The sequence below is a fragment of the Myiozetetes cayanensis genome, unplaced genomic scaffold, assembly GCF_022539395.1.
Source record: "Myiozetetes cayanensis isolate MyiCay16 unplaced genomic scaffold, myiCay2020 scf1, whole genome shotgun sequence".
Taxonomy (NCBI): Eukaryota; Metazoa; Chordata; class Aves; order Passeriformes; family Tyrannidae; genus Myiozetetes; species Myiozetetes cayanensis.
In genome coordinates, this window is record NW_026086604.1 from 86,874,185 (window position 1) to 86,893,433 (window position 19,249).

At 43.5% G+C, this 19,249-nt stretch overlaps 1 protein-coding gene across 1 annotated transcript in view; it reads right to left on the reverse strand.

The window, feature by feature from the left end:
- Positions 1-7,293: 7,293 nt before the first annotated feature.
- NEDD9 (neural precursor cell expressed, developmentally down-regulated 9) overlaps positions 7,294-19,249 on the reverse strand; it is a 38,335-nt gene continuing 26,379 nt past the window's right edge. Inside the window, 7 exon segments of the mRNA XM_050331131.1 lie at positions 7,294-9,888; positions 11,169-11,258; positions 11,596-12,759; positions 12,761-12,823; positions 13,267-13,368; positions 14,575-14,604; positions 14,606-14,677. Of these exon segments, the coding sequence (XP_050187088.1) occupies positions 9,379-9,888; positions 11,169-11,258; positions 11,596-12,759; positions 12,761-12,823; positions 13,267-13,368; positions 14,575-14,604; positions 14,606-14,677 (2,031 nt within the window). The 3' untranslated portion in view covers positions 7,294-9,378.

The window sequence follows — 19,249 nt, forward strand, 5'->3', positions numbered from 1 at the left end:
CTTTCTTAAATATTGGCAGGCTGATAGCTAAAGATGCTCAGAGAACAAAGCCAATGGAATACTGCACACACGTATCCCCTCAACTACGGAAGTCTTCGAAATTTAAAGTCTGGTACGAAAAATCTTCTTTGTTTTACAAATAACTATCACATTTACTGTTACAAATGACCAGTAAGAAGTGAGATGGGAGCCTTTCCTGCCCCTCTCTGCCCATAGCCTGGGATGCCCTGCACACTGAGTGGGACCAGCAAAGATCAGAGCTGGGCTCTGCCTTTGGACTTTGTGTTCCAGCCAGGAGTTGTGAGACCGTCCCACCCTCCATGTAGCTGATTTCACCGGTAAGGAAGCTGTGAAGAGTTAATTAGTTCCTACGTATGCAAAAGGTATTATTTGTTCCTCACCTGAAGTGCAAGGGCTAGAGACAAATCAGGCCTGGTGGACTCACTGCTGTGTGCATGGAGTGAGCTTTAAAAATAGATGCATCTCAGCTGGTGATGAAGCCACAGCTGTGTCTTTTCTGTGTGTAAGGCTTGTGCCCTCATCTTTGTGCCTGTGGAAAAGCAGCACTGCTGAGAAACAGAGCCTACTTAAATGGTCTCCTAGCTGCTTGTCATAAAATGTCTTCCTGGAAAGCCATGGATGCATTCAGGTAGAAAACACTGAATTTCACTTTTCTACTTGATTGGTTTTTTTATAGGGTGAGAAACTGAGCAATGGTCACAGGGTATGGAGATTTTATTCTCTGTTGCCTTGCCTGAAAGTGCAGGTTGGTATTTTCTGCTGGATTTATGATTTGTGAATAACTTGTGTGAATCAGGTTGCTCTAAAGATTTAGGTTTGCTGTAAAAGAGGTGCCACAGGCTCCTGTGCTACTACCCTCTTGGCAGAAAAAGTTAACATAGAGAAGCAGGGGGATGAGATGTAATGGCTCCATATGAAATACACAAACTGTGGGATTTCTCCCTGTGCTAGAATCAGCCTGAGGCAGATTAATCTGTTGGAAAACTGGTCAACTGCAGGACTCTCAATTGCTTGTGTCATTAGATACAGCACTGAGAATAAGCTCTTTAAGAGCTTTTTTTCCTTATATATTTCAAAGAGAAAAACAAAAATGTGAAAACTCTTTCAGCTGGATGTACATACTCACCATGTAAAGTACTTACTGTTTGCAGATGTGCCATCCTCATAACCATACAAGGAAAAAAACAGACGAAAATGGAATGAGGCGTATGTGCTGGTAGAGAAGCAGTCAGAGTCAATGAAAAAATACTTTCACAAAACATTTTTAACTAGTAAAAGAAAGCAAACTCACTTTGTCAGAAAATAATTTTGAAATCCACGCTCAAAAATTAAGAACAGTTCTTTTGCATGGAGCTCCTTGCGCCTCTCTTGGTGATTCAGCCCTTCCTGTGCCAAAGGACACCGACTCCACATGTGCGGCCACTCAGCTTGGCATCTGGTGCATAATCTCCCTGGAAATGAGTGTCTGAAACTTTATGTTACGCTTTTGCAGCTAGGCAGAGATGTATGCCGGATTATTTATTGAGGGGAGCTAAACATCACCTAACAACCATCTCTGTGACCTAAGGAAATCTGCCTAATCTCCTGACCCCTGCTCTGGTACAAGGAAGAGCAACCTAAGCTAGGAATGCCTTCAGGCCGTGAGCTCCTAAGCAAGCCCTCTGTAGCTACTTGCTACTACAAGCCCAGAGCTGGCAAGAAAACTGCTGTGGGAATGGAGGCACAGAGGTGGGAGTGGAGGCACAGAAGTTATCTGTGCGCCCAGCTTTTTCCCCATCTGTCAAAGAGCACGTTTTGGTTGATGGGACTTTGGAGTCAGGGCTGATTGCAAAGCCTGGAGGCTGTCTGAGGGCAGGGGGAGGTGGCAGGGCTGGGGTTGCTCAGCTTGGATGTTGGTTGTGACACTTTCTGGCTCAGGCTCCAGGACTGCTCTGACTTGGGCTCTTGGGACCAATTGCTGTGATGGTACCAATACCAGCCTCAGGTTTGGTGGGCTGAGGGGAGTCTATAGGTTTCTAAAGTGTTTTAGTGTTCAGGTTCTAACTCAAACTGTGTATGTGGCCACACTAAGTTTCAGGAAGCAGGTGTAGGGTCTGCAAGTAGTATTCATCATCCTCAAAATTTAGGAGCCTGTGATATGGTCATTTGCAGCTGAGCTGCCTGTCTTGGCTGCCCTTGAGGACCTAAGGGGACATAATTATTGGAGCCTAGGAAGGATTTATCTCATCCTAAAATAGATTTAATCATATAGCTTGTACTCTTTTCAGTTTAAGGGGGATTCTGATGATATTTCACGTGCAAATATCTTCAGGTAGGCAGGATGAATTCCATCTGGAGTGTCTCACACTGGGAGCAGACTAGTCCAAATTGAGGCAATTCTGAAACCTCACTACCCACATGGAGAGGGAAGGAGAGAGTGAGGAAGAGGCTTTCTCATTTGTCTATTTTGGTGTTTTCAGCAGCTTTACACCTTGGATGGGGCTGGTGGTTCTGTGTACTGTCTGCATTTGGGGGGCGTATGGATTTCCTCCTTAACTTCTCAGTGAACAAAGGCAGCTCCACCTGCTGCTCTTTCAGGGTGGAAAAGGTCGATCCCACACCCACCTTGTTCTGGGTCTGTACCAAGTGGAATGAGATGTCCTGTGCAGTACAGCCCTGCTCTAGGAACGTCCATTTGGTCATCCTAGCAATTCCTATGAAAGTGATACAAGTTTCTAGCAGGGCTGTTGTGCTTATTCCTTTATCTGAGTGTGGACAAGTGGAAACTGTGTCTAAAGCAGTGAGACCTGAAAGTAACTACAGGTTGCAGAATGCACTGCAGAATGCACATGCTCATTCATCAAAAATTAAATTCTCTTTGAAATGCCTGATGAAGAGAAGCCAGGTGAGTTAACTTCTCCCCCTCTGGAACACAAGTTAATTACAGGTACCTGTTTCCAGCTCAAGTCATCTCCTGAGATAAAAGGCTTTTGGGTGGGCTGCTCCTACCATCCTTCATAAAAGCAAAGCATAGGTTGAAAAAAACACTAAAAGTCTTTTTTTTTTTTTTTTTAATTTTTCATGTTCATGGCCACTCAATTTTGTGGCTTTTTCTCTTTGAGCTTAACTGAGAATAAACAAAGACTTTAATCACTGCACAGCAAAATGCCCTGGAGCCTTCTAACTGCACAAAAGGTTTTAAGATATACTTTGATTCCTTTCTGGAAGAAAATTTAAAGCCAGAGAAGGCTTTTTTCTCTTTTTTTTTTTTTCCTGTCCTCTGCTCTCATCTTTCAGATTTTTCTACTTGTCCGTCACTGTAACCTTCATTTAACCACACTTAAGTCTGCCCTCATATAAATAGCAGATGATTCTGGGACATTGTCATTGTGCTTTCCTTATTGGCAATGGTTTGGGCAGTCCCAGCTGCAGGGTTGAACAAGATAAAGCTGGCTAAGTAGAGGAAGCTATGAAGGGCCTCTTGGATTTGGTTTCCTGCAGCTTTGCATCAAGGAAAGAGCTACGATCACTTTTTCTGTAATTAAGGGAAATTACAGGAAGAAGGAAAAAAAAGTCCTCCTGATCTCAGGGGACAATTCCCCCCACCTAGCAGCAGGATTTTTACATCCCTCCCGTGGCTGACAGAAGCTGATAGCAAGCATGCATGGAACCAGGGAATTGCAATCTTTGTCTGGCCTGATGTTATGTGTAACCTTCTGGGAGCCCGCTGCACGCGGAGGCGGCGGCTGCCGCTTGTGCCGCTGAGCCGAGGCAGCACGCTGCAGATGAAATGAGCTTCACATGTCTCCTGGAGACCAGATACTTTGTGCTGCCTGCTTCTGTTTTTGCCATAAGTCAGCCCGGCGTCTCAAATTGCTGTGTGTACAGAAAAAGATATCCTGTCTCTTTGGTGTTCAGCAGAGAAAAAGAAACCCCTGTCAGGGAGGCGATACAGATGCCGAGATCAGTGCAGCTGCAGCAGTGCTTCTTGGGCACTGGTTTCCCAGGCACTGGGTTTTGCCCTCAGCAGGCACTCAGAGGACTCATGGAAATGAGTCAATAACAACAGGGTGAGCTCCCATGAGGAATACGGACTGGATGGACTTTGCCTGTGGGGGTGCAGGGCCAGAAGTTAAACCCATGGAGGTGCAGAAAGAAGAAAGCAAACTGCAGTTTGGTTGTAGGTTGAGCCAAACTTGACACTGATACTGTCTGCTGAGAAGACAGAATTTAAGCACAAACTGCTCTGAGTATGTTACTATTGCAAATCAAATCCCAGGAGAAATGTGAAAGTGATCTTCTGCTCAGAATTGCCCCTCCCTATGGGCATTTCATCTTTGCATCCACAAGCAAAGACCATGTCTCTGTAGACATGGGTTTATCAGGAGGAACAAGGAGCTTTTGTCTCCTTGCTGCTTGCCATGGAATGGGGAACTACTGATTTTCTACTGCCCTGAGAGGCTGAAGATGAGGGCTCTGCAGCATCCAGCAGTGTGCATGCCCAGATGTGCCCTGAAACTATCCTTGTTGGTCCTTTGCTCTGAGAGGCCACCCCTGAGTGGTCCTAGCCACTGACCTGGAAGGTGGTAGGATGAAGAGCACCCTGATCTGAACCCAGCAGTTTCCCAGAGGATCAAAGCAATGCCCTGGGGAGGTGTCTGGCTCTGAGGTCAGGCTTCTGACTGGCTATTTCATGCCCAGCGTTAACTCACAGCCACTGAAGACTAAATATTTAGTTTTTGAATGGAGAATGATCTAGTTCCATTTTCTAAATGATCCCCAGGCCAGGAATATGCCCAGCATGGTCAGACCTTGCTAATGATGTAAAATGCACTTTAAATTTAGCTCTAATTCAGTCAAAGTAAAATTGCCTCTGAACAGCACATTGGAGGGAAAATGAGGTGGTACAAGTTACTAAGAGTCTGTGGTGGCCCTCATGCAACCTCCCAGGAAGTTAAACTTCGCATCATTCTTGGTCTCTCTGAAGGTCAGCAGGTTTATGAAAAGCTTGGAGTAGATGTTTCTGCTGCAGCCATTCTCTTTATCCAGGTACTCTCAAGCCTGGATTCAGTGCCTTCTTTGAGTCAGGAGAATTTCTGGGCAGGACTTTGCAGCACTAGATAAAACTGTAACTTTACTCTGATATTGAAAAACCACACAGCGATATCCAGGGCTCCCAGACAGAGAAAGCTGCTGTCTTAAGTGAAATTTTGGTGCAAATTACAAAAATAAAATATTTTTTTAAAAATGTCTGTGTTATCTGGACAGTCTATCTCTGAGATGGGAAAACCTTCTAGCAGAAAAAGGGCTCCATTGATTTAAAAGTGATGTGTACATGCTGCTTTTGAAACTGCCAGGTTAAGATGAAATGAACAGGCATATTTTGGAGTTGGAAGGAACACTTTTTGTTGTCCTCTGAGAATGGCATGACCCTGTCTTTGCCCTTGAAATATTCCTGTCTAAATGTGGACAAATGCTGTAAACATTGTGAGAAGAGAAATGGCAAGGGAGGGTTAAGAAAATCCCATGAGTTTCTAAAGCCTTTAGATTGAGATTGAGGTGGATTTAAGGTAGCACAGGCAGCCTGGAAGGGGAGGTTCAATAGGGAAAACTGGATTTGGAGCAGAACAGCTACAGATGCTTGGCATGTGGGCAGAGGGAAGGTGTTACTGGTGTAACAACACCAGGAGTGCTGGTGGTAGGTGTGGGAGTGACATTTCTGAAACACAGTCCAGATGTTCATGTCAAAGAATGCCAAAAGCTCCAGGGTCCAGAAGTTATGGGGGATGTGAAGATGCTGGGATGTAACTGAGTATCAGGTGACGGTGTGGGAACTTAGTTTCCTTCAACCATATTCTCTGTGCTGGAACAGCAGGTAACAGGTTTGCCAAGGCTGCAGCGATGCCACAGCTACAGAAAATGCAGAAGCTGCAGAGCCCTGGTTTGCAAGAAATGGGAGAGGTAGCAGCAGGTGGTTGTGCAGTGTGTGTTACCTCCTGAGAGGGATCATTATGAGTTGATAGCTTCTCTAAAACCTGCCCATTTCAACATTCTCTGTCTCCCTCGCTCATCATCCCAGAAGAGAAAGGAAGCATGTTTCTAATTAATATGAAATAGTAATTACCTAATGTCTGGATTGAGGAGTCATGTGTATTCCACATTTGCCACTAGTGTGAGGCAGACAGCTTTTCCACACTGGACATAAGACAGTCACTTCACACTGACCATCAACTTGGTTGCCAAACAGCAGCAGCAGCATCTTGGCAACTGCGTGGGGACACTGGCTAAGGGTGGAGAGCAAAGAGGCTCTGTTTTCTCTTCTGAACCATTTTGATTGTCTGGTCTCTCCTTTGTTGTTGGCTGACCTTTTTAAATTTAGCAGAGGAACAACAAAGAGCACCCTGGGGACGCAACCCTCCTTCACCAGCTGTCCACTTGTGAGAACAATCAGTCAAACCAGGTACTTTGCCCTCAAGGCTTTCATTTCTCTTACACTCTCTGGCAAAAACATCTTTCATTGGCAGTCGAGAACTGGTGTTAAAGCACAGAACCAGTTTCAGGCTTTTGCTCTCCTCCTTGGACCCCAGGGTGTTTGACAGGAGGTAGGGCAATGCCTTGGCAACAATGAAATGTGGAAGTAACTTCTAGGAAAGACTCCAGGCCCCTTAAAGTACTGTGTTGTTTCAGACAGAACCCACACCCACATAAGGCTCAACTTAGTATGTAATAGAAGAGAAGTACTCTCATCACTGGGTCGGGGGAAAGGGTGGCTGTACTGAGGAAAATTGCTTTTTCAGTTCCTACATGGATCATGGCTTCACCAGTACATGCTGGAGAGGGGGAGCAGGTCAGAATGGGTGGACAACCACATCTGTGTCCTGCCACCCCACCTCACTGTGGATCGTGTTCAGAGGAATGGCCCCACTCACTGAAGGACCAGTGTCTGTGCTGTGATCAGGTGGTTCAGGATGCCACTTATGTAGCAGGAATAGACACTGGGAAAGGGGCCCGAGTGTGGATCAGTGTACCGTAGACCTTGGTTGTATTTTGGACTTGGTATCTTGTGTAGCTGAGTTGGATAAATGCTTCACCTGCTTCTTCCGGACAGGCAAAGAAGCTGTCTGTCCCTTTCTCTTAAACCCTCAGATTCTCACTTCATGGTGTAAGCACGGACAGTGAAAAAATGGCAAGTGAATTCCTCATTTTAGAATGGCTTTGATAGTATTAGCAATCAGCAACATTTTCTTTTAACATGCTTAGAGGACTCTGAAAACAAGAAAAAATTAGACCAAGTTGGCTCTTTATATGAAAAAGCTAGTAATTTTAATCGTTTCAAAATGACTCTCAACAAGATAACAAACTGTAATACAGGGTTACCATAAAGGTTCTCCTTTGGAAAGCACAAACTATCAACATAGATCTTCAAATCGTATTTTGAATTTCTAAGAATATACAGTGAAAAAATTGAACAAGGAGTTCCAGAAGAATCCCAAACAACAGTAGTACAAAACAGGTTCACATGGATTGCTTTTTGGCAACTGGCTATGGGCTACAATAGTGTAACTGCCCTTCTGGGATGTTCTATCAGGCCAAGCCTTGGAGCCCTTTCTGAGCCAGATGGGGGTGTCTGGCTTCCACTGCCCTTCCAGAAACGTTCTGCAGACTCTGGAAGTGACATCATGATAGTGAGGAGTGATCTTCACTCTAAGACCATCCATTAAGGCTGCAGTATTTCCCACACTGCTGCAATGGTTTTGTTGTCTAAGATGACAAATCCCATTTCAATAAGGCACGTGTTTGGCTACAATCAGTAGAGTACGGAGTTAGGCACAAGTGCCCGTTTTCCATGAGCTACTGATCTCATGACCTTGTAGTTACCAGTGATCTGTCAAGTGCTCAGAATACATCGATGTGGGACTACCTTGAATTATACAAGGAGAGTAGTGTTTCTGCTTTAAAAATGCCAGAATCACCTGGAATTTACCTGAGGTATTGCTCATTTTGAAGCAAGGCTTTTAGGCTGGAGACCACAGGCAACAGGTGAAGACCAATAAGCCAACACATCTTTTAGAGCAACCAGCATACATGACATTTCTAAAGGAGTCTACCACTCTGCTAACAATTTATAAGTGTCTACATTAAACATTACTAGCTGTGTACTTACTGATGCAATGGCCCCATTAAAACTGGAGGTCATTTTTTGGCAGCAGGGTAGTGCAGAAAGGATCGGCATCTATGCAACAGAATTTGGAAAAAAAAAGCCCAGTAGTTAAACAGAAGTCAGAATTGCAATAGATGCAATTAATTCTCAATAATATGTACTAGAAAATTAAGTGCTATTTCTTTGTTAAATTGTGTGTATGCTATAGAGATGTTGGAATATTTGTTATTTTAAATTAAGCTTTTTTTTTTCCTTCCATACAAATTACAATTTGTATGTTAATCCCTCTGAAAGGGATTGGTATTCTGAAACACTCCTCATCCACAGTCTCAAAGATGACCCCAGTGGATCCTGGGATGCCCTCAGGATAACACTGAGTCCATAAACAATAAGGCTTTCAACTCCGACTGTTAAATTAAATTGCAAATGCAAGTGCATACAAGGTAAAGATGTATGAAATTACATTGCTGGGAATCCATCCACATTTTGAAATCCAGCGTTGCACAGTTATTAGAAACAGTGAAATCTGAATGCCGTGAGATAGTAACTGTGACAATTCTGCCTTCCTCCTTAGAAGGTTCTCTTTCTTACATGGCCTAAAAATGCTTTTCTCCCAAATGCTGTACACCTTGCTTTGACATGTTGCTCCTTGTAATTGTGCATATATGTTGGTCAGAATGACCAAATGTTTCACACACCAACATAACATCCAGAGGAGTTAAACTTCACGGAATTAACCTATAGAAAGTAACTTCTAAGAAGGGAATGGAGTTCTATGAGAACCATTACACTTGCTCCATGGATCGCTACAGGTAGGTTTCACAACCAAGTCCATGTACCAGCATCGAGATGGAATGAAACAAGAAGAGTGCAGCATCCAGTTAACAAATATACTGAGGAAACAGGCTGTATATACAAAAGATATGCACTGTTTACCTGACGTGTTAACTCTTAAGGTGCTTAACTGATGTTTTAGGGAATGTAGCAACATATACATATATGCACTGTATACAAATCTAAACATGTATAAGAAACGTGATACAGAACCGAACAATATTCCCAGATCCCTGATTTAATTAGACTCTCTAATGCACAAGAATGTACTTAAAAGATTTAATAAAAAAATATCTAAAAAAAAAAAAGATAACATTTACATAAAAATAGCTCCAGTTTCTCTGTTCTTGTTTTGCTGCTCATGGATTGGATTCTGCTGGGTTTCATAAGGACACCATTTGGACCAGTGAGAGTTTGAACAACTGTGCCTGATGAGACAGCTCTGTTACTCGGTCCACCATCTTCTGTAGGGCTGCTGTGCTGGGGTAACTCAAGGCAGCCCCCTTGGTGGCCAGAACAACGCTCTTCAGCAGTTCACACAACTGGTTGCTGGAGTTCATCACTTTGTTGCATATGTCCTGAGTTGTCATTTGCCTTGCGAGCGTGTCCCCAATGAACACAAGTTTGTGAGCGCTGAAAATGATAAATTTGCTGTGAGCCACAAAAATTTGGGGGGGCTGAGAAGAGTTGACACAACTGAAAAAGGCAGCAGTGGCACTTAGGAGGGAGTTGAAGTGAGTCTCACATTGGCTGGAGTAGAACAAAAGCAGGCGGCTGTCTTGGGAGGTGGCAGTGCTGTTTGTGCTCTGGAGAGCTTGAGGCGGTTTCCATTTTGAGGTGTCATTCTCTACCAGCTTGGTGATCTCTTGCTCCAGACGCTGAAACTGACTGAGCTGAAAGGGAAAAAAAAATAAATCTCTCCTCAGAGAGCATTCTTGTAAGATGCTGTTATATATTACCAACTTCTCCTTACGCCTCGGGACACCCCCAAGTATCCTAGGCTGACCTTATGCTAAATAAAACAGCAATAGCTTTTCTAGGATCAAGGGCTTTGATTACCATAAATTCAAACACACTGAGTTCAGAAAGGAAAAACATCTAAAATACTTCATTTACATTAAAAAAACCCACCAAACAACCCAAATTCCTGAATTTACAGGCTGTTGCTCATTTGGAGTATTCTGAAATCACAAGCAAGAGAGATGGATCCAAGTGGCAACGACTCCTACACAACCTTTAAAAAGCTGTCATCACTGTGGGATTTTGAGATGAAAAGCCTTTAACTCTCACCTCCTCATTGCTTGTACAGTTTTCTGCCATTCAATATGGCAACAACACATTGAAGAATTAATATGAGGGAAAAGTGGCAGCCCTTAATCTTATGTGACCTATTTTTTTAAGTGATGTTCAGCATGATATTTAAGTTAATGGTATTGATGTTCACTGAACAGATGTGCAGGCAGAACGTGTGTTCAGCATGGTCCAGTGATTAAGCTCCTGGACTGCAGGTCAGGAAAGCTAAGTTCTCAAGCTGGCTTTGTGACTGCCCTTTCTATGAGACATCACAGTTTGCTTCTCCTCTGTGGTAAAATTTTGGAGTTTTTAAACTTTCTGCTTTTTATTATCTGTATCCACTGCAATGGTGCACTGTATAAAAAACCAATTAGTCTCTTAAACTGAGATGACTGAAAATTGTTTTGAAGTGAAAGGTTTATTCCTGCCATAAGAGATGTTGTTCTAAACAGTGAGACCTGTAGCTGTGCTTCCACTCAGTTGCAAAGTGGCAGCAAGGAAATGAATGGGGCAGAGATGCTGATCTTCAGAATAACTGCTCTGCAGTAAATACTTAAAATTTCTTTGGTATAAGCAACTGCTGACACAGGTGTACAGGGCCAGGAATGTGCAGAAGTCTCGATGCTCACTGGTTTCCACCTGGAGTGTGACAATGGCTGTCCTTGCCTTTTGTGTTGATAAATCCCTTAACGCTGGAGCCTGACTGGCACAAACCCCACATGGGACTTCACTGTGTGTGCTGACATGCATACACAGCTTACATGACTCCAGCCTGTGGACACTGCTAAGGGAAGGGCCTCTCCTGCTTTATGTGACCAGTTCTCCTTGTGTGTGAGGAACACTGCATTTCAGTGCGGCTATAGCACCCAGCTGAACATACCTGATGGTGCTCTAGCTCCATTTTGCTCTGCTTGATGATATTTTCCTTTTCCAGCAGCTCCTTCTGTTGCCTTTCAAACTCTTCCTTCCCCTGTTTCACAGAACATAAGACACTGTGTTAAATCAAAACTGCTCCTGAGCTAAATGACAACTCACAGGTCAAGTAAGAGACTGCTCTGTACTGGCTTTTTCACTGGTAGTGCACCACTAAGAGTACAGAAAGTAAAAGGATGGCGTGGCAGAGCAAAAAGCTATCATTATTACATAGGCAAAATCCTATTTGAGAGGAAGTAACCACCCTGGAGAAATTACTCTTGAATATGTGTAACTGTGACAATAGATTGCTACTTCCTTGCAAGCAGCTTCTGCAAAACCCACGGACAAGGCTGGCACAGCCTTCTGCAGAACGAGGCGTTGGGTTGACCTACCTGCAGGTGGACATAATCGTAGTCATCCATCCAGCTCTTCTCTGAGCCTTCGCTGGAGGTACTGGAAGGGTGCTGACCTCGACTCGGGCGCGGAGGAAGGGGACGGCCGTGGTTCTGTGCCTTCTCTCCGTGACGCCGCATGGGAGGGTTGTCATAGACACAGCTGGGAGTGTTCATTACATTCTCAGGTATGTTTTTGAAACGTGAGCCGCCCAAGGCCTGTTTGAAGAGCACCTCTGCGTTGACGCTGATAGTCGTGGTCAGTTGCTTGGCATCGTCCGGCACTGTCCTTGCCACCATAACAAACCGATCCAGGTCGTCACACTTGTTGTTCTGCGCTCTGTTAACAGCCAGGACATTCAAAGACCAGTTGTACCTGTTCAAGCCATGACTGGTTTGGGTAAGGATCTGGTGAGAGTCCTCCAGCCTTTGCACCTCCCTCCTCATTTTGTTAAGAAGGCTGAATTCAGGTAGGCAGGAAGCATTGGCTGCTGATCCTTTTGCAAACTGGAGGTACTCCCACAGTGACTGCTCTACCTTATCCACAGCAGTGTGAATTTCATTGATGTGTTTCTCCATATATCCATAGGACCGCCAGTCTGGTGTAATGAAGGCTGTGAGGTTATTGACAGCTGTCTCCACCATCTGCTGGAGGCAACAGAGCCTCTCTATAGCAGTGTCTGGATCAAGGATTAGCCTTTTGTCCTGTGCAGTTGATGCTGAAAAAGAAGAGTCTTTTGATGTTGTTGAAGATGTGGACATATTGCTCCTTGTGCTTCCTGTACTGGAGAAAGACAACCTATTCATCCCATCAGTCACATCCTGTAAGCCTCTATTGTCTTGGAGGACTGCTGGTGGCACGTCATATACACCTTCTCTTCCTTCTGCAATGAGACTTTTACTGAGTCCTGCCTGTTGTCCTGAAAATGCAATTCCCCTCGGGGTATCATAAACATCTTTTTCAGGTGCAATTTGCTGTCCAAGAAAATGGTTTTGATGGTTCATAGGGATGTCATAAACACTTTGTGTCTGCGGCATTCCACCCGGCAATAACAGGCTCTCAGGGGAAAATCTATTAAGTTCTTTTCCAGTTGCTTTGGTGATGGGAGGAGGAATATCATATGCTCCTTCTGGTCTTACACTGTGGCCCAGTGAAGATGAAAAGATCCTGCAAATTTTCCCTCAGGCCTGTATCATCTTGGCACACAGACTGAGGTGTAGCATAGACCTGAAGGACAGAAAGTAAACCATGAAAAAACCTCTGACTAGAAAAACATACAGTTATACCTTACATATGGCCTATAAAATGATGGGATGGAAGATCTGCCATTGACTTTCAAAGAGTCAGCTACTTACCTGAGTTTGACTCAGATTCAATTTTAGTATCTCACCTTTTATTATTTATCTTGATGCAATTTTCATAAGCAGCAAAATCCAAAGAAACAGCATGCTGCCACAGAGACACTGTAGGTCTAATTATCAATTCATAGTTCATAACCTTAATTTTGGGGCAGTGCTTCACTTTACCAGCTTTAGCAGTTTAAGAACCTAAGGAAATCACTGAAGTACTGAATCTCCTTTTCCTTCAGGATTATACATGGACTCTTGTTTCAACATGTCTTTGGTCAGACATGAAAATACAGGAACTTGTGGAAACAGACTAATACTTACCCCTCTGGCAGGTGGTATGTCATACACTCCTAAAGCTTTTGCTTCTCCCATGTGAACTGGAAGTGCAGGCCCCTTAACTGATGTGGGGGGAATGTCATATACCTGAAGAAAGAATAAATTGGTTACAGTCACCTCAGCAAAAGCTCTGATCTCAGACGAGTTTTCTTAGTTTCTGTGTTTCCTCTCAAACACTCTGAACATGATCAGAGCAATTCCAGTTTGTTTCATATGGGAGAACTGCTTGGATTTGCCTGGTATTTTGGACAGTTGCGAGGAAATGCACTTTGCTAGGTCTCCTTTGGGCAACTGTGTAGACAGCAGGCAGGAGAGGTGAAGTCACAGCTGACTTCCATCCTGAGAGTTAAATCAAGGTCAGTCTACTATGTATACCTCTTGGGGTAACAGGGGAACACATGCGACCAGAACTGATCACAGCCATACTGAGAGAGATTAGAGGGGTTGAGGAATAAGCCTGTACTAGTACACCCTGAACTCTCTGAAACTAATGCTGTCCCTGTCAGCATCATCCATCTACTTTATCGGGTGCACTGTGAGCTGTCTTTCTAGCAGACAATACAGCTGTCAGGTATTTCAAGCATCAGACTTGGTCGCTTGTCCTACATTACAGTGGGTTTTGCATGTGGCAATCTGAGGCACTTTGCATGAGACCACTGTCCGAATGTCTCTTAACCCAGACTTCCTAATGATTCCAGCCAATCGGCGTCAGTCTGTGTTAGGTACTTCTGGATTTCAACACTCTTCCCTCAAGGAGCTGCTCTGTCAGAGAGCTCTGGAGAGATGCAGGGTTGCTGAGTTACAGGTCCGGCAAGCATCCACTTTACATTGTGGTCCTTGGAATTGAATGCTAAAGGTGTTCCCCAGAACAAAGATATATTTCAAGTTCAGTGACATGGTGCAGTTGATATGTGGAGAAAACAACTCCCTGCATAGCAGCTGTTCATCTAGGCGATAATTTTACCCTTACTGAGTGAATTACTGTCAACTATGCAACAACAAAGTACAGGAAAAAAAATCGTTCCCAGGCAGCAAGTTTATTCAGTTTAGATATACTCTTTGATCAAAACACAGAGAACAAATGGGACTTTTGCGTTTGGTGTGCTGCCAAATCTTAGTCAACATCAAATACAACTTTGAAATACTTCTGTGATCTGTGAATAAGCCACAGCATCTAATTAAAAAATATTTTCCCTGTGAAATGAGAGAATTTGCACTGCTCGTAAAATTCTGGTAGAAATTCATTACCCTTTGTGCCCTGTCAGCCCTGTTGGCACTTTTATTGGTACCTACCCCTTGGAGAGGGCGAACAGGGGGGATATCTGTAGGTATCCTTCTGGTATTTGGAAGGCAGTTCATAAACATAACCTTGTCCTGACCTCACTGGAGTTATTACCTGTGGATAAAAGAAAACAAGGAAACGTAAGTCTCCGAGAATCTTGGCATGCTCTCTTTGTTACTGCACAGGGTATAAACAATCCAGTCCTATTAACGTTCACGCTTCATGTGGCAATGTTAGAAACACCAGCCTACATACACTTCTGAGAGCTGAACACCATAATATGACTGTTAGTAGCTACAAATGCACCATCTTTTCTTTCCAGACCAGTCCTGACACGTCTGCTTGCTTTGCTACTGCTCTACAATATCTTCCATTTGTCAAGCACAGATTCTCCAGCAGGTCTGAGAGCTTGGTCTCTTCTTCCCACTGATCTCCCATTAGCACAGACCACATGAGGTAATGGTTACACCATCCACTTGCTGAGATCAGGGCTGTGTACATGCTAATCCTACTAAGTGTGTGGCCCCACTTATTGTCAGAGGCTTGAAATACAAGGTTTAGCCTCTGCGAGTCTACCCCTTTACTTGCAGAGGTATTTCCAACCTAATATAGCAGGATGTATTATGTAACTGTACTCCATAGCACAACATCCTGGAGAACTGATGTGAGCTGTGGCTCTGAAAATTGTTTGCATAGAAAGGCTATGCTTAAACCTTCCAAAGCAGGACATTCAAATTTGCTGTCTCTGGTTTTTCTATGTTAGTGGCTAAGAGATGGGAAATGTTAAGCCATTCTTCAAGTATGTAATGAAATAACAGCCTCTGAAAAACAAAAAAGCTTAGAATTTACATTCTTGGACATTTTGTAAACCATTAACTACCATAATGACTTCAAATAAAATCTTGTGAAAAATAAATGCCTTATGTCTTGGACAGCATCTGCACGGCAGAATTTCAATATAATGTGGTACAAAAGAAATGTTACCTAACCCCAAAAAAGAGCTGAGTTTGTAGTAGAAAGGCTGACAACTTAACTTCTGCTGATACTATTTAGCTCTAAGAAAAAATATAAATACTGTAACCAGAAGGCATAAAATGGCAAATTACATAGGCTCGTACAAAATGTGGCTTTGTACTCAGCTGGGGAAAGTTTTGTACCACGGCTACCTAACTTTGGAAATGTATGCAAGATTGAGCCCAAATGCTCGGTCAAAAACCTGTAACAGTTTTTGTTGTAAGGAATCCCACCTAGCATCTGCCAGATTTCAGAGTGAGTTCTGCTTGACTGAGGTCTTCAGGGAAAGTCCCTCATGCTAACCTGCTAGCTCCTCTCTGCTATTTTAACAACAGGGGCTTTCCTTCTTTTCACCTGCTGCCCACACACTGCTGGGCAATCTCTGTCCCTGTACCATGCAGCAATCCCCAAATCCTCCCCCTGAGGTGGCTGCCACGCCAACACACACCCAGTTCAGTGTGAGTAACCCAAGGCAGTGCTCCTGGCAGCACCAGTCACTGCATTGACTGCATGTGCCTTAAGGGAAGGAGAAACATTCATGCCTGGAAGCAGGGGAAGACAGTGGGTTTTGCAACTGCTCTTCCTTGAATTAGCAACTGAAGACAGGAACTGGAAGCGATACGGTCTCCAGGGAGCTGGGTCAGTTCACCTCTGGGTCAGTTCTCTCAGGGAGAGAACTGCTAAACTGGGTGTGTGGTTAATAGGGCTTACATATGTACAAGTTTTTTTTAAAATAATCTAAAAATGTATTGCATTTATGAGAGACTGTTCCTCTCCCATGGAGTCACCTGCTGAATTGTAAAAGGTATCTACCGACAACATTTTAAAGAAGTTCTTTCTGAAGTTACTGGAAGCTTCCAAAAATGGATCACTTCAGACATTATCCCTCCCAGGTCACTCTCATGTAATACTGGGATTATTTTGTTTGCCTGAGAAAATTCTAACTTGTATCAACATCACTTCTTCATGCTTTTTCTGCCATTGAGGGCCAGTGATCAGACTAGTATAGTTTGCCATATATATTTTGCATCCTTTTCTTTTTTCCCAGCTGTGTGCTGCCAGTCAAATCCTTTCTACCAAAGAACAGAAGGATTTGGTTTTAAGCAATGTTTACTCAGAAGTTCCTTCCAGGGGCTCCAAAATTACAATCATGAAAATGCTTCAGTAATGAGTCACTGGGTGCTCAAAAGGGTTCCTCTGGGAGAACAGACAACGCGCAGTAAAAAACAAAGGGCTGTTTCCTGGGTAGCCCATCTCCATGAGAAGCCCATTCTACTGCTGTGAACACTATGGCATTAGGCTGCTTGCTAATATGCTGGGAAACTGTTTGACCATCTCAGAGAAAAGCAACAATGCAGTGTTCATGGCAGGCAGCAAGAGGCTCCAGGCAGTCCGGGAAGTAGGGAGAAGCAGTGCACTGCTGTGATTTGTCTCTGCTTTACCTGATGGTTGTTGTCTAGCCAGGCAAAGCAGCAGTCAGGCAGTGTCAGGCTCCAAAAAGACAGATATTGGTCCCTCAGTCTGAAATTTTTATAACCCCTTCTCAGCTGTGTTCTACTCCAGAAGCCAAACTCTATCTTAAATCCAGAGCGGGAGTAAAATTTGACTCGATCTCCTCCAGGCCTCGGATTTGTAATGCTTCTGACAGTTCTGCCTGTGGAGGCAACGGATAGCACCTCTGCAGAAGCTTTAGGACATCTTAGTTCTCAAAGCCTTGCACAGCACTTTAGAGAAGCGCCTTTAAGCAGGCTCAGCAGTAACTGTCCTACCCATCTTAGGACTAAACTCATTCAGGATACAAGACATCACCACTCTCTTCTTGCTGAGAGAATTAATCTCCATGAGCAAAATCACAGGCCTCTAACATAAAAAAAGGGGAGCTGATCTGAGCAGCACAGGTAATAAGCCACAGAATCACAGAAAGTTGGAAGAGACCTTTAAGGCCTTCGAGTCCTACCACAAACCTAATGCTGCCAAGTCCACCACTAAGCCACGTCCCTAAGTACATGCATGTAAAACCCCTTGCTCTTCTTGTTAAACATGATTGTTGTAGGTAAACATTGCTTTTGCAAAAACGATCTCTGGTTGCAAAGCAGATGATAGTCTTGCACTGTGGAAGCCTGAAACATACATGGAAGAGAAGCTGTGCTCATGCCCAGCACTTGCAGAGAGATTCTCTCTCACTCTGCATACAGGAGTTTCATGCAGCTGCATTTACTCTTGTAGCTCATCTTTAGAGACCCTTCCCATTTTTCAAAAAATGCTGACATACCAGATGCAGTATGAAAGGTTTACAGTACTACAAGGCTGCTGGTTTTATTTACTGTGCTGTGATACAATTCTAAAAAAACTACACTAAGGCTAGATGGGACAGATGAAGGAAGCCAGTTTTATTTAGCATTACACTTTTTATATCATCTGTCTTGACACTTTTGCACTCTCCCAGACCTGACCAACTTGAAGCAGTGGTCAAGCAGCATCACTCCTTCATTTGGTTGAAACAAACCCCTGGTGTGGGTACTTCCAACTGTTGTCAAAGAAAGTGAAAGGTTAAAACACAAAATGCCTGATTCTGGGTATTCAGGAGTCCAGGCTGCTTATATGAGTGACTATGGACAGAAGACCTGAGCTGTCTGTAGGGCTGCTCTGCTTAAGCTGACATTGATTTTTCCAAATAAAAATGCATCAGAGGCTTCTATGCCCGCTCCTTTTCAGGCTTCTGAAAAAGCTACATAAAAGGCATAAAGTATGACCTTAAGAAACCCAGCAACAAACAAAGTTTGTTGATAACATGAAAAACAATTTTTTTCTTCCAGTGACTCAGGTATATTTTCCTGTATGGAGCATTATTGTCCAGTAACAACATGTTGTGAGCAATTCCATCATAAAATTCCCTGGAGATGCTAATCAGGTCTTTACTGAGTACAACAATGTTTCCCGTTGTACCTTTTCTTCCAACGCTTTTTGTTAAGCCAAAGGTGCCAGGCCTCTGGACTGCTTGTTTCTAGTCAATTCACATCAAAAGCAGCTCATCACCAAAACGAAACACAGTGTAACTGTAATTCAAAGAATACCCACACTACCTGACAAAGTGAAAATGAGGAGCGTTTGTTCTTAGTCTCATTTCCCCAAGAGGTGACCTCACACGGAATGTCAGAACACGTGGTTGCACTGCTTCTTCCAAATGAGGAAGAGAAAAGTAGCTGGGCCGATGAAGTAAGAAAGGTACTAAACCCAGTCAAAAGTAACTTCTGATGTTGGATATTCACCCATAAATACATTTAAACAAACTTACTGCTTCTGGATGGGATGCTCAGCCCTTTCAATGCATCATTGAACCATTTTTTATGGTTTCCACTTTTGATGGCAGTTAACTTTTGAATATAGACTTTAAAAGGAAGGAGGTGACTGCAAAGAAAACATTCCCCTTGTCTCACTTCTAGAACAGGGATAGCAGCCCTGTCTGGTACTCAGAAATTTATTTTCTAACAAATGTCATTGAACTTCATACCTCATGAGGATTATTTTTCCTTTTACCTCTTCTCTTTGAAGAATGCCTGTGGTCACCAAAGTTAAAATAATCCTGCATTTCAAACCAGCAATTTTCCTTGTTTATGTGTTAAAGGAAACAGATGGTGTTCCCACAAACTATTTAGCCCAACATTCTCAAAA